The 14,780-nt window shown below is 43.9% G+C and overlaps 1 protein-coding gene across 1 annotated transcript in view; it reads right to left on the bottom strand.

The window, feature by feature from the left end:
• DVL3 (dishevelled segment polarity protein 3) overlaps nt 1-14,780 on the bottom strand; it is a 115,425-nt gene that overhangs the window by 53,417 nt on the left and 47,228 nt on the right. Inside the window, exons 2-5 of the mRNA XM_068112125.2 lie at nt 10,430-10,499; nt 4,801-4,919; nt 4,590-4,699; nt 4,221-4,362 (exon numbers count right to left, since the gene is read on the bottom strand). Coding sequence (XP_067968226.1) covers nt 4,221-4,362; nt 4,590-4,699; nt 4,801-4,919; nt 10,430-10,499 — 441 coding nt within the window. The remainder of the gene's footprint in view (nt 1-4,220; nt 4,363-4,589; nt 4,700-4,800; nt 4,920-10,429; nt 10,500-14,780) is intronic.

The following is a 14,780-nucleotide window of genomic DNA, read 5'->3' as shown; positions in this document are numbered from 1 at the left end:
ACGCTATGACGTCATTTGATGATGTCATGACGAAAAAACGGAATTTTCACATTTTGGCAAGATACGGTTCACCCTGTGGGTGACATATGTTTATTTTTTTCTCTCTCTTTCTTCTCTCTCTTTCTCTCTCTTTCTTCTCTCTTTCTTCTCTCTCTTTCTCTCTCTTTCTTCTCTCTCCTCTCTCTCCCCCTCCTCTCTCTTTCTCTCTCCTCTCTCTCTCTCTCTCTCTCTCTCCTCTCTCTCTCTCCTCTCTCTCTCTCCTCTCTCTCTCTCTCTCCTCTCCTCCCTCTCCTCTCTCTCTCCTCCCTCTCCTCTCTCTCTCCTCCCTCTCCTCTCTCTCTCCTCCCTCTCCTTCTCTCTCCTCTCTCTCCTCTCCTCTCTCTCTCTCCTCTCTCTCTCTCTTCCCTCTCCTCTCTCTCTCTCTTCCCTCTCCTCTCTCTCTCTCCTCCCTCTCCTCTCTCTCTCTCTCTCTCCTCCCTCTCCTCTCTCTCTCTCCTCCCTCTCCTCTCTCTCTCTCTCTCTTCTCTCTCTCCCCTCTCTCTCCCCTCTCTCTCCCCTCTCTCTCCCCTCTCTCTCTCCTCTCTCTCTCCCCTCTCTCTCCCCTCTCTCTCCTCTCTCTCTCCTCTCTCTCTCCCCTCTCTCTCCCCTCACTCTCCCCTCTCTCTCTCTCCTCTCTCTCTCTCCTCTCTCTCTCTCCTCTCTCTCTCTCCTCTCTCTCTCCTCTCTCTCTCCTCTCTCTCTCTCTCTCCTCTCTCTCTCCTCTCTAACACTGTCGTGGCCCTGACTTCGTGATGGTAGGGGTTCACCATCCTGGAGGTGGAGGATCTCTGGGTCACTCCGACGAGATCGATCGGCTGTCTCCATGCCGCGGGCTTGTTCGACCGAACTGTCCTGGGCTACACATAAACAACAACAACAGTAGTCCTATACTGAAAGTCTTTGAACAAAGGTTGCAGTGCAGGGCAACAATTTAATTAAAGAAAAACCTGCATTTAGCATTGTGACCAAAAAATAACGTTAAATAATAAACTTCAAAGAGATCCAAAATAAACTTGTCTGTTTGTCTGTGAACAGGATATCTCAAAAGGTTGTGAACGGATTTGGATGAAAGATGATGGAGAAATTGGGAGTGACAAGGATGAAATTATTAGATTTTGGTGAAGATACAGATCTGGATACTCTAATCTTTTAATTGATTCGTCACCATTGAGAGATAGGACCATTGAGATATAACGACATAAAGCACGATATCTCAAAATGTTATGGACCGATTCAGCCAAACTTAGTACACAATTTGTGTGTGTAATAAAGACAAAAAAAAAACAAAAAAACAACCACCTTTAGAGACCATTTTTCCCCGCAAGCGGGGGTTGGCCTTTTTCGGGAACCGTGGTTGTTGTTGTTTTTTGGTCCCCTTTTTGAAGCAATGTTTTACGGCCGGATGCCCTTCCTGACGCCAACCCTTTTTGCCGCCTTTAGCGACAAACAGGGAATTACCAGTGAACTGGTACTCAATTAGCCGACCTCGGAAGGATGACAGGCTGAGTCACCCCCCTGGCGTTAATTCAGCGATCGACTGGGATACGAACCCAGGATCCTGGGATCCTAAGCCGGCACCCTAGCCGCTAGCCCAACACCAGGGTTAAACAAAGACAAATGTGTAAGACAAATCAAAGGGTGCCATGTAGGATAGGGGTGCCACAGATATGTTCTACAAATCAACGTGTGTAACAAAGACAAATCGATTCTATTTTGGTTCAGGTCTAGATCCAGATCCAGCCTATCAGAGGGATACAAAATGTAAACTGTTCAGCCTGGCGGGGCCATGCGCTCTAATGAATTAGTAATTATGTATATTAGGGTGTCACTAAAATGTAAAGTTTGGATTTTTCATACTCTCACCCCGAGAATCTATTCGATTAGTAGTAAAAGCGTTGTGACTGAAAAATCATTTGGATTGAATAACTTTAAAAGGTCACCCCCAGGGTCCAAAGTTGTTGTTTTTTAAATTAAAAAATCAGATTTTTTATATTTAAATAAAACTATTATTTGTTCATATTTTTTATAAATACGAATGAATGACGATGAACATAATATGTTCTACAATTCTACATATATAGAACATATAGATTCTACAATTCTACATTCTACACGTATAAAATTATCGACGTCTCTGCGGGCTTCTTCTTCAGTTTTTCCGGTCATCCATTTCCCTAAGCCTTATCATTTTTCCTTATCCAGTGTCCGTTCCTCTTCTCTCAATTGTTCTCCTTTCAACTCCCTAAACCACATCAAAACGCGGTTCTTTTAATATAATTCCTGCTTCCAAAAAAAATATTGATATTTATACGCCCAAAAAAAAAAATATATATATAAAAAATATTTGCAACACGTCAGTCATCTCCCACATTTCGCAGTGATTGGTCTTACATAGAAATCATATTCTACTTAATCTTTCTACGATGGATACCCGCAAACAGGTATACTTGCTACGAACAACGGTGGATGAGGTGAAGGGATCATTGACCAGCGACAATTCCAAACGGCGGACACAGATGTGGTCACCAAAGCCGCAATTTCTGAATTCAGAACGGAACTCATTGAGTTTGCTAAGTCACAGGCTCATCAAGTGCGTGATGACTATCAGGAATTACTTAATCTTTCCATCATCTTCCTCGGTGGAATTCCACACAAGGGCATCAAGTTCCGTGCCCCTGGTGCCATGCACCGGGCTCGATGGATGGCTAAGGTGCTCTACGCCATCAAGATCTGGCTCTTCTTTAACCAGTTCCAAATGACAAACACTGAGGTACGCGGATTTCGAGATCTCGCTCTATTTTCCATTCTTGTGTACATGAAGGTGTGGACAACAGCTTCCCAATCCATCGAAGCACCGCTGAACGATTGGGAATTGATGAGGACGCTCATTCGATATTCGGACAATAAGATCTCTGATGCTACTACGAAGAAGCTAGCTGCGCACCTATGGTACCTTTTGGAAGAGGCAGTGGGTCTAGCATTTTTTGATGAGGATTTCGACAGAAATGAAGTGCAACATGGTCAAAGCACTGGACGAGGAAGCCCCTTACAGGCCACCAAGACGTCCTCATATTTTGGAAGCTACATTCCTCAACGATAGCAAGGGACGAGTACAATTGGTCACGAAGAACACCCGTGGATTCTTCTCAAAACTTCAATTGTCAAAAGACTTCCTACTCTACCATCCCAGTTCGTGGACGTCAAACCCTGACTACGTGCAATCTCGGGTTCTGGTCTCCAAACCTGCGGTGGTGAACAACAGAGCCGAACGGGCTGTGGCTCTGGTACAGGAGCTGAATGGAAAGTTGACATTGAAAGAGGAACAGTTCCAGTTCCTCGTCCAAGTTGTCACCGAGCACAGAAAGCGACACCCAGCTCCGAATAAATCAGCATTGATGAAGATGTGAAGCGTATAAGTATAAGTCATAAGTATAAGTATAAGCGTATAAGCATCGACATTCGTATTATTTACGTTTTTCCAAAGTTCTACTTTTGTTACTTTGCCATTTTTTGAATGTATTACCTCGTGAAATTATTTTTTACATTTTTACAATAAATATTATGTTCGTGCAATTTGCGTTTTTTCAATGTCCTACTTACATTAGGGTATTTGGTTAAAATATTATTATACGACGGCGAAGCTTACTTGGTTGTTCGGGACGGCGGCACCCTCCCAACACTAAAAGGGGTAACGTCTAATGGAATACTAGGAAGCCTGCTCTTAAGCAAGAAAAATCCGAAATCATGAAATAAAGGAAAATGGTTATTTGGTTTATTTCCAAGAAGTAGAAAGTGATGTGAACAAACGGACATTATTTAAAGTTGAATGGGCGACCTCCAAATGATGGCTAATCAGGACCAAATGTCTTCTACTCAGTTGTTTCACTAAGTGGAATAATATTACGGGGTGAGACTGAAAAAATCCATCTTTAAATTTCTGCCCACTATTACTAGTGACACCCTAATGTATAGAACTATATATAAAGTTCAGGGTACAAGCAACTTCATCTTATGTAAAAGTTTCAATCCTGTTGAGTTCTGACCACAGAAATGTCCAATTACAGTCCAAGCAATTAATGTTTGAGTGCCAACATAAGCAAAAGCTATTCAAGCAATTAGACTGTAAAGCAAGGCACTGTCAGGTGATTCACTGCAGGGTTAATCAAACAGCTGCCAGTTACCGGCTGGTAGAGCCATCATCGTCGGAGTCAAAGAAACTCGTGGAGTCCAATTCGCTGCTCATGAGTGTGGAAGACGAGTCATAGCCTCCAAGAGGTTCACGCTCTCTTCGTTCCCCCTTTGTCTGCCCGTTTACCCTCGGCCCTGTGCGAGTTCAGGCATTCCCCCACAAACTCAGTGTACTTGCCATGTCACATCCCCATGCAAAACATTAGCACCAACCATTTAAACTAAAAGAGGATATGATGAAACCTTAAAAAAAAATTAGTAGCATTTGTACAAACATCAAATTACCTGAATGATTTATCCTTCGTTCAACAACTGTGTCAAAAATCCAGGAATGATGGAAATTATGAGCTCAGCAGAATTACCAGTATCATGACGTTCTTTCCGCCTTGCTCGTTCCCGCCGTGCTGAAGCCACAGACTCTGTTTCAGTTGTATCATGATCCAGGTTTTCCCGACTACCACTCGCATTGCCACTGTGGTGGAGGTAAGAGGCATATAAGAAATGACATTCTTCCAGAGGAATGTTTTCACTCATCTCCAAAAAAGTCCAAAGATGCAAGGATCATCAGCTCACTGGAATGATGGTGGCCGCGAGTCCCCAATGCCACCTGTACGCTCGGTTGTACGTGGCCGCAAGTCTGACTCGGCGCAGTGTGATCCTGAGTCAGAATGAGAGCCCTCTGTTGTTACCAACTGGTCAGAGAAGAAAAAAGAAAATATCAAAGAAGGGAAGACACCTTGAAAATTGTGGGAAAGTACACCTTTGATGAAACGAATGTCCAGGTGGTGATCACAAATTCAAAATCATCATGCTTAATTGAACCACATTCAAATTTTAAAGAGCAGATTCATTGTTATTCATGGGCAACAGGATGAGACAAGCATTTGCCCAGCTGTCTCTTACGCCAAAGTGACAACTACCTGACAGCTGGACATGGTGCTAACGAAAGGCGATAATGGGATATTACAAGGGTCATCACCATAACATCAAGCTTGCAAACTGAATATCCTAGGGTAGAGACAGATGGGTTTCCATGGCAATTATGTTGCTATTGTGTATTGCTCAATGAATACATCAGCACAATGTTAGCTAAAGGGACATCTTTCAATGAAAAAAAAAATTAAAAACTGATGCCCGAGGCATAATGCTGAAACAAATTGTTTGGCATGTTCGTGTTTGCACTGAACCCATGGTTCATGATGTGGGAACACAGGAGGTTCAAATCCCTTATGTAACTGTCTATTAATGTTCATGTAATTCATGTAGAAGTGCACCGATGTCTACTAATGTCTTTGTCCTGCATGTGAAGAATGTAGAAACGTACGTGTGTGTGGTGTGTGGTGTGTGTGTGTGTGTGTGTGTGTGTATATCATTGGTTGTTATCTCCATCTGCGGGTTTCATGAGGTGTAACTGAGTTCTCCCAGGACCCAAAGTATCCACCTCCTCTTCGGTGAGGGATCCCAGTTCATGGACCAAGCTGTTCAACTTTTTCAGAGTTTTATTCCAAGGTCTCTTTTTAGGATCATCACCCAACCCCGGATTACCTCCAGTTGTAGTTAATTTGTGGTAATATTCCCGGGAATGGTTTTCAAAATCTCAGTGAGGTTCTTCTTTATAATTCCTGTTGTTCAAATTATCACTGATACAATTTCGATGCTCTTCAGCTTCCAAGATCTCTTGACCTCATTTTTGAGGTCCTGGTATTGGGTCATTTTCTTGATTTCTGCATTGTTTAGGCCAAAAATCGCTAGGTACCGATATCTCAATCATCAATGCTGTCTTTTCTTTTTGTTCCTGAGTACAATGTCTGGACGCAATGCTTTGTTTTTTATGTTCATGCTCGATGGAATCATCAGGTCGTACGAAAGCATGACGTCCTCATTTTCAATGATTGCCCTTGGTTCGTGCTTCCATGAGTTTTCTGGTACTGAGATGTGTGTGCATGTGCGTGTGCGTGTGCGTGTGCATGTTGTAGTTTGTTGAGATGTTATGCAAATGCCCAACTAAGGAGAACAAAGCAATTGAAAAATAATCTAATTATCAGGTTTATGACTGTTTGCATCATCCTTATGGAATGCAGTCGTACAATACAGAATGTGCCTTTAAGCTCAAGAAGGCATCAGCAAGTTGGCATTTCCGACCTCAGCCTTCAAAAGCTTTCAGGCACGGAGCGCCTCTGGCACTGGACCACAGCACAAGGATGAATGAGTGCAGAACGTGGGCTCGGAAAACACTTGGGCCTTCACTTACCAAACACTCCTAGAACTCATCATGTAATAACTACTGCATCAGCAAAAGCGAAGGCAGACGGAACAGAGCCAGCAAAAAGCTCAAAAGCAAACATATAAAGTTACACACAATGCAATTGAGTGCATTCTATCAGCCATTACCAAAACTATGGAAATAAATGTTTATAATAAGCCTCGTACCCAAGTTAGAAAAGTTGACCATGCTCACAAATGAAAAGACACAACGAATGCTAAAACAAAGTCTGTAGGCAAACAAACAAAAATACCCTGCAAGTAGAGGAGATAATGTGCATTTACAAATACCTCACACAGATCACATTTGGAAAACAACAGGCAAAAAGAGCAATCATCATTCTGATCAAGCGAACTCATCCTCCGAAGCTGCTCAGAAGGCTTCCACAGATGGTGAGAGAGAGAGAGAGAGAGAGAGAGAGAGAGAGAGAGAGAGAGAGAGAGAGAGAGAGAGAGACAGAGACAGAGACAGAGACAGAGAGAGAGAGAGAGAGAGAGAGAGAGCTCTCGGTCTGCATGCACCACTACAAAATCGCTACTCTCCCAAAGTGCAGATCACATTGAGGATGAATAAATAAAAGAACAAATAAATAATTGCGCAATATTATAGAAACAATAACAACGAGGACTCAAAATGAATGTTAACACAAAGTCCTTCTGGCAAAGAACAGACAGAAGTAACTATCTCTGAATACGCTAGGAGAAAAGAGGTGCAGCCTTCACATATGAAAAACAGCTGTTATTACAAAGCCCTGTGAGCTGGAGAAAACCTCACTGGTTAAAATAAAGAACCATCACGTGGGTCATGGCAGCGGATAACGGATTGGCCGACAGAGCAACAGGGCTGCCCAAACTGCCATTGCTTCTTAGGTTAGTGCGGTGGTAAAGAAAAAAAAAAAAGATGAAAGGGTGGAGGTTGGGGAGGGAGGGATGTTGGAAGAGAGCACAAATGTGGAACGGGACAGCTGAATCAACAAGTTCTGAGGGTTCTTGGTACAAGGCATGGCTCCAACGAGGAAAATATTTGTTTGGCAGCGTAGGAGAAAAGCTACGAGATAGAAAGAAAATGCGAAACGTTCAACAGCACAATTCAATGACTAAAATCTCTCGTTCGCATTTGCACAGTGACACAACTACTTGGGAACATGCAGATGCAATGAAACATTTTAATTGGCACTGCTTGAAAACAATCTGAAAAGAAAATAGGGAAAAATGGAGAAGATTGTCATGGGGACCGCAAGGCTAACCCCCGCTCTTGCAGGGAAAATGGCCTTAAAATGCCTGTTGTTGTTGTTTGAAAACAATCTATTAGAATTTGACCTTGAATATCGGAACCTGAACCACGATGAAGAAACGGATTTACACTATTAAGACGACAGACGAGTAATGCACTTGTCCTTTGCAAAGAGGGGGAAGGGGTGAGCTAAATTCCAAATTCCTGCCCTAACCTTTGTCAAATGTCAGGCATGGCCAGATAGTAAGTGAAAGACTTGGGGCAAGCTTCCCCCGGCTGGCCCCACAAGAACGTGGGAATAATTGTGGCAGTTAAAGAAGAAGAAGAAGAAGAAAGGTAATGCACTCCTCATTTTGAATAGTGCAAGACCATGCATCACATTACTGATGTTATTATTATCAATTCATTTCGTACCTCATATTAAAATGTCAGTGTAAATTAAAGACAAAACCATTACAATAATGATTATATATACAGTATGTGTGAGCGCACGCGCACGCGCACACACACACACACACACACACACACACACACACACACACACACACACACACACACACACACACACGTTGGCTTAGCGGTCAGGCTTCCGGCTTGGGATCCGAGGTTCAAATCCCGGTCGATCACTGCATTAACGCCAGGAGGGTTGACTCAGCCTGTCATCCTTCCAAAGTCGGTAAATTGAGTACCAGTTAACTGGTAATTCCCTGCGTGTGGCAAGAGGCGACTAACAGGGTTGGCGGCAGGAAGGGCATCCGGCCATAAAACACTGCTTCAAAAAGGGGACCACGGTGCCCAAAAACAGGCCAACCCCTGCCCTGGGGGTAAAAATGGCCTTAAAATGCGGTTTTTATATAAATATATATATATCTATATATATATAAAACAGTTTGTGTGTGTGTGTGTGTGTGTGTGTGTGTGTGTGTGTGTGTGTGTGTGTGTAATGTTACCGATAGACTCCTAAACGGAGAGGCTTACGTGCTTGATATTTGACATAGACATGGCCATTGAGCGTGGGACGAACATGGCCGAACTCAAAATATTTGACGAGCCATATTTTTTATTCATATTTACCTCAGCACATTTCAGCGCACGGAATCAATGGAATCAGAGCAGGTGGGCGCTGATTTGCTCAGAGCGATCACGTGATAACGCTATGACGCTATGAACGATATGACGCTATGACGCTATGAAAAAAAAATCGCTATGTCGCTATGACGCTATGAACGATATGACGCTATGAACGCTATGACGCTATGAAAAAAAAAATCGCTCGCTTTGCCAAGGGGTTCGCTCCCCTCCCCCGTTCCCCTCCCCCGTTCCCCTCCCATCCCCCTCCCCTCCCCCGCCCGGCAATGCCGGGTACTTCTGCTAGTATACACATAAAGTAACCAATCGATATATGTGGGAAAAATTACATGCCCAGACTGGGAAACGAACCCAGGTTCTCTGGTGAACAGAATCAGTTCACTGCCATCTAACCTATCTGGGTGACCCCCAACCAAGTACGCAATTATTCCCACATATAGAATTGCCACTCTCTGCCACCACATCAGGCAAGTTATAATTTTCCAGTTTTGGAAATGGCTGATAGAAGGCAAAGGAAAATGTCCCATTTTTCCTCCATATATCGATTGGTTATTTATAATCCTGTTCATTTATATAATTGTGTTACTACGCCCCCAGTGGTCTGTAAGAGCGGACATGGATTTTTTCCCCCGATTGAAGGAAGACCCTCGCATAAGCAGGCCGTTGGTGCTCCTATGGTTGGTAGCGAGTTCCCCTGAAGCAGCGGTGGGGAAAGTGTGTGTCAATTCCATATGTGGGGGAAATTGCGTGCCTGGACAGGGGTCTCCCAGATAGCTTAGATGGCAGAGAACTGGTACGGTTCACCAGAGGACCTGGGTTCGATTCCCAATCTGGATGCGTAATATTCCCACATATAACGATTGGTTATTTATAATCCTAATCATATATACTAGGGCATTGCCCGTACTATATCTATATCTAAAATTATATCCCCCCCCTCTATTTACATGAAATGGTTTAGTCCAAAGCGAACGGCTTCCGGAGTTTGGTAAAGAAATCGCCATCGCGTGCACAAACGCGCAGGAAAGCGAATGAATCGCAAATTCGTTTTTATTAGTTTTAAAACATAGTTTAACGCCAACATAGTTTGCAAACGTGAAATAAATGAATACGCTCTCAAATGTGCCATCCGAGGCAGAGTGTGTCCGCCACGTTCGGCACACGCGATAGTTCGCTGCTCTCTGATTGGTTGAATCGTTTTTTGGACATAGCTCGGTAAGTAATTGTCCGATTAATATGAAACCTTGAAAAGGCACATCCTCGGGTCCCCAGCAATATACCTGGCAAGTTAAAAGTATATCGGACCCGTGGTTGTCGAGAAACAGCGGTCACAGACAAACAAACGTACAAACGTACAAACGTACAAACAGAGATTACTGGAATTATAGATAGATATATATATTTACAGGTTTTTATATTTTGTGGATTGAAAGACTGCATGTCAGATAAAAGGCTGGGGGCGCCTCAAACATCTTGTAAAGGAAAAACGCAGTCTTGAACTACGCCCTTTTCCTCAACATTTCTTGTCTCCGAAAATGAAGAACCAACAGATATAAAAATACCCAGGTTGATGATAAAAATCCAAATAAATAATGGGTGAGAGACAGCGTGACATACCCATGAGACGACACGGCCATTGAAGCAAGGCAACTTGGCGTTATCATCAGAAATCTCTTCCTTCACCACCCTTTAGAGAACAAGAAAGGGAAAAAGGAAAAGCATGAAGTTAAGATTGTTGATATTAATGCATATATTATCATCATCTCAGCAGCTGTAAAAACCTTATTATAGCACAAATTATAGGACTTTGATAAGCTGTAAGGCTCATGTTCAAATGCAAACAAATGACCGTGTTGGGAAAACTAAACTAATACAACTTGGCCTATGTATGATGATGTTAGGATCCCAGGTTCAATTAAGTACAGTCGGACCCCGCTATTCGCAGGTTCCACGATTTGCCGGTTGATGGAATGTGACATGTTTCTCTACTCGCGGGAAAATGTCCCGTGACTTCGCGGGTTTTTTTTGTTTTCGTGGCAGTGTTCCGTGAAATCGCGGGGGGGGGGGGGGGGGGGAGGGGGTGAGGGGTTCCCCTATTAATTTTTTTCATGAGCCATTACCTTGACACATTTATAAAACGCATCATTTATCAGCAATGCAAAAGGCAGGTGGACATACGCAAAAAAAAACAACTTATACAAGCCGTGAGGATGACCTGCTTATACAGTACAGTACAATACAGTACCATACATTCACTGCTGTGTGCTTTGCTACATACGGATTATTATACAATGCAAACGATTCATTAAATCGATTACATTTTGCAATACAATGAAAACGCTTCCGGGGATGTTCCGTCAGCGACTAAAACATGTCATCCTCCCGCGAATTATAGAATGCAAATGCTTCATTAAATCTATTATTGAAATTTGCAGATACACTCGGATACGGCATCATCCGATAACATCCCCACAAACAACGGGCTCCCCCAGATACCCACAATGCTCGCAATCGTACATATAAATACAGATTGTGTCCTCCATCTCCATCATTGTTCCCGTCCCGTTGCTTCGACCTGTGGTTTTGACTCGCTCTGCTCATCATTCAATAATGGCTCCCAAGCGCAAGACCAGTGCCGGAGATGCGTCGACTAGCAAGAGGCAGAAGGTGATGAGCCTGAGCCAGAAAGTTGAGCTGCTCGACCGGCCTTCGAAAGGAAAGAGGGCAGTCTCTGTGGGCAGGCATTATGGCATCAACAAATCCACCGTTCACTACATATGGAAGAAGGAGAAGGCCATTTGTAAGAAATCTTCAGCAAGCACTGTATCGAGTACGAAGGTGGTCATCATCCATGTCCAGAATGTCCACATGGAAAGGATAGAGAAGACTCTCAGAATATGGATCGAGGACAACACGCAGACGAGGGACTTCATGCTGAAAAACCATGATGCTGAACCGTTCCCGAAACCCGTTCATCGAAGACGAGTTGGACGCCATTCCAATGGTTTTTGAGGAGGAAGCGGGCAGTAATGAGGGAGAGGTACCGAGGTCCAACCTCACAGTACAGTTCCTGGGCGAGTTGTTGCAGGACATGAGGGCAATTGTCAACAAGTTGGAAGATGTTGACCCAGTCGTGAAGAGGTACCTCAAGTTCAAGAGGGGCTTGGATGATTTGCTTCTCCCGTACAAAGAGCTGCATCGAAATGTTGGGCAATGTATCAGGCAGCTCCCCATCACCCATTCCTTCAGCCCTGCTCCATTCACCTCAAGACCACCAGCACCCTCCTGCCTTCCTCTCAGCATCCTCACCAGCATTCTCACCAGCTTCCTCAACTTCTCCTACCTCTCCCTTAGTGCACGATTTTGCTGCACCATCATTTGGGTTGCCCTCAAAGTTCGAGGAATTCTTCGGATTTTAATTCATCATCATCATCATCACCATTTGAAAGTTGCGTGTGTTTGTAAAATAAAAATTTTAAACGAGACATGATGGTGTTGTGGATTTTGCGGATTTTACAGACAAAAATCACCATTTGCAGATTTTGCCTCGCTGTTCGCGGTTTGGTCCTCTCTATTCGTGGATTTTCGTGACTTGGGAAACTATCCCCCCTTTTTCCTTTGAAACAATGCCCTGCTATTTGCGGATTTTCCAGGAATGTATCTCTTGCGAATAGTGGGGTCAGACTGTATATTGTTGCAGAAATAGCTCCTAGGGGTGAATAAATGCTTAATATAGCGTAGTTAGTCACAAAGAGTGTTCAGAATAAAAGTGAAGTAATTAAATGTAATCTAACCAATATTCCACAGAGGCTGGTAACTTGGTGGAACCTCCTTCCTCGGTCTGTTTACTCTCACTCTTTCCTTCAGGGAAGTTGGCAGCATATCACCACATCAGTTCAACCTCCATCCCTATCAATGGTCTTTAACTATCCTCAATAACACACCCTCCCCTTATGTATTTGCAGATTGCTAGTTATCCTTGTCTCCTTTTCACCCGTCAGCCCAAATTGGGCTATGGGGTATTGTCGTCATGGGCGTCTGTCAACTTTTGGTTTCCGTCAATTTCAAGGAGAACGGCTTGTCCGATTAAATCCATTTTTGCAGTGTGTGTTGGGGTTGAGTAGAGGACGGTTCCATTCGAAAATGGGCGCGCTGCGATTTTCAATATGGCCGCCACGGCAGCCATCCGGGCGTCCGTCAACCTTTGGTTTACGTCAATTTCGAGCAGAACGGCTTGTCCGATTAAATCCATTTTTGCAGTGTGTGTTGGGGTTGAGTAGAGGAAGGTGCCTTTCGAAAATGGGCGCGCTGCGATTTTCAATATGGCCGCCACGGTAGCCATCTTGAAATTGGTTTCCCCAATTTCTAGCAGAATGGCTTGTCCGATTAAATTCATTTTTGCAGTGTGTGGTGGGGTTGAGTAGAGGAAGGTGCCTTTCGAAAATGGGCGCGCTGCGATTTTCAATATGGCCGCCACGGCAGCCATCTTGAAATTGTTTTCCGTCAATTTCGAGCAGAACGGCTTGTCCGATTAAATCCATGTTTGCAGTGTGTGTTGGGGTTGAGTCGAGGAAGGTTCATGGGCGCGCTGCGATTTTCAATATGGCCGCCACGGGAGCCATCTTGAAATTGGTTTCCACAATGCATGGGCTGAGGGTGAGGGGTTACGCCCACTTTGCGGTGCTATTTATTCCTTCTGTTGTACCTTGATCCCCTTGCCCGACTGCCTACTTTCAGCACATTCCCTTTTACTCCGTCACCTTGCTATTCCACAAGCCGAGATTTTGTATTAAAACATATTAGTGGGGGGGCCAATGTAGCAGATTGAAATGCCCGGTGAAATTGCTTGTTAATTTTTGGACACTGGTTGGGCTGTCTTTAGGGATGATATAAGTTCTAGAAAAAATATGTCTCCAATTGTTTCAAGTTCTTTATGGCGGCCATTTTGGATTTTCAAAATGGCGGATGTCGAAAACGTAAAATTCCATTATCTTGGCTTCTAAATGACCTAGAGTTTCGATTCTGGTGTCCAGTTGTACATTTTTGGGGATAGAGAATTGAATGAAACCTTCTTTAATAACCTACAAGGGATAAAAATAGGTTTTTATGGCACAGCCGAACCAGTGTCCAAAATCTAACTTAATGCACATCTATCTTAATTGTTATTTGTTATTTGTATGTTCCAGATTCGTGACCCTGAGCTATGATGGAGCCAAAAAGCAAGAAAACCAAGAAAGAAACTGATTTCACACTTTGCATTCAGTGCCAGGATCCCCAAGGTGCACTAGTGACTGAGCCAGCACTGGGCTCATATGCAAAGTTTCTCCAGTTCATCCAGGAGAGGGCACGATATGGTGATGCCGACTTCAAACAGATCAGCGAACGATTAAGCTGTTTCACTGCCACTGACTTGAGGAACAATAAAGCAAAGTGGCACCGGGCATGTTATGGATCTACATGCAACACTGCTCACCTGGAGCGTGCTAGAGTTCGCCACCAGAAAGCCTGCGAACATGGCGACACCCAGCATCTTCATAAGAGGTGTGGACGTCCTTCTTCTGCACCTGCCGCTGCAAGTACCTCAGGTTCTACGCAAGACGAGACTCTTCGCTTCACACGTTCATCATCAACTCCATTCAACAGAGACCTTTGTTTCTTCTGTCAAGAGGTCACTAAGGAAAGTGTACATGTTGTATGCACGTTCAACGCAGGTAAACAGCTGAAGAAAGCTGTTGAAGAAGGCAGCAACCACAAGTGGAAAGTTCAGCTGAGTGCTGCCATCAGTGCACATGATGCTCATGCGATCGACGTCAAGTATCATCTCCCATGCTGGGTGCAGAATGTCCAACGTGCTCCCAAGAGTGGGACATCAAGTGATGACAAAGAACACATACTGCAAGAAACTAATGTTATCAAAATAGCCGCAGACATTGAGTTTGTCAGCCTTGTTCGCTCTCTACTCCAAGCT

The sequence above is a fragment of the Myxine glutinosa genome, chromosome 4, assembly GCF_964187855.1.
Source record: "Myxine glutinosa chromosome 4, kmMyxGlut1.1, whole genome shotgun sequence".
NCBI lineage: Eukaryota > Metazoa > Chordata > Myxini > Myxiniformes > Myxinidae > Myxine > Myxine glutinosa.
This window is presented reverse-complemented; position numbering and strand designations above follow the sequence as displayed.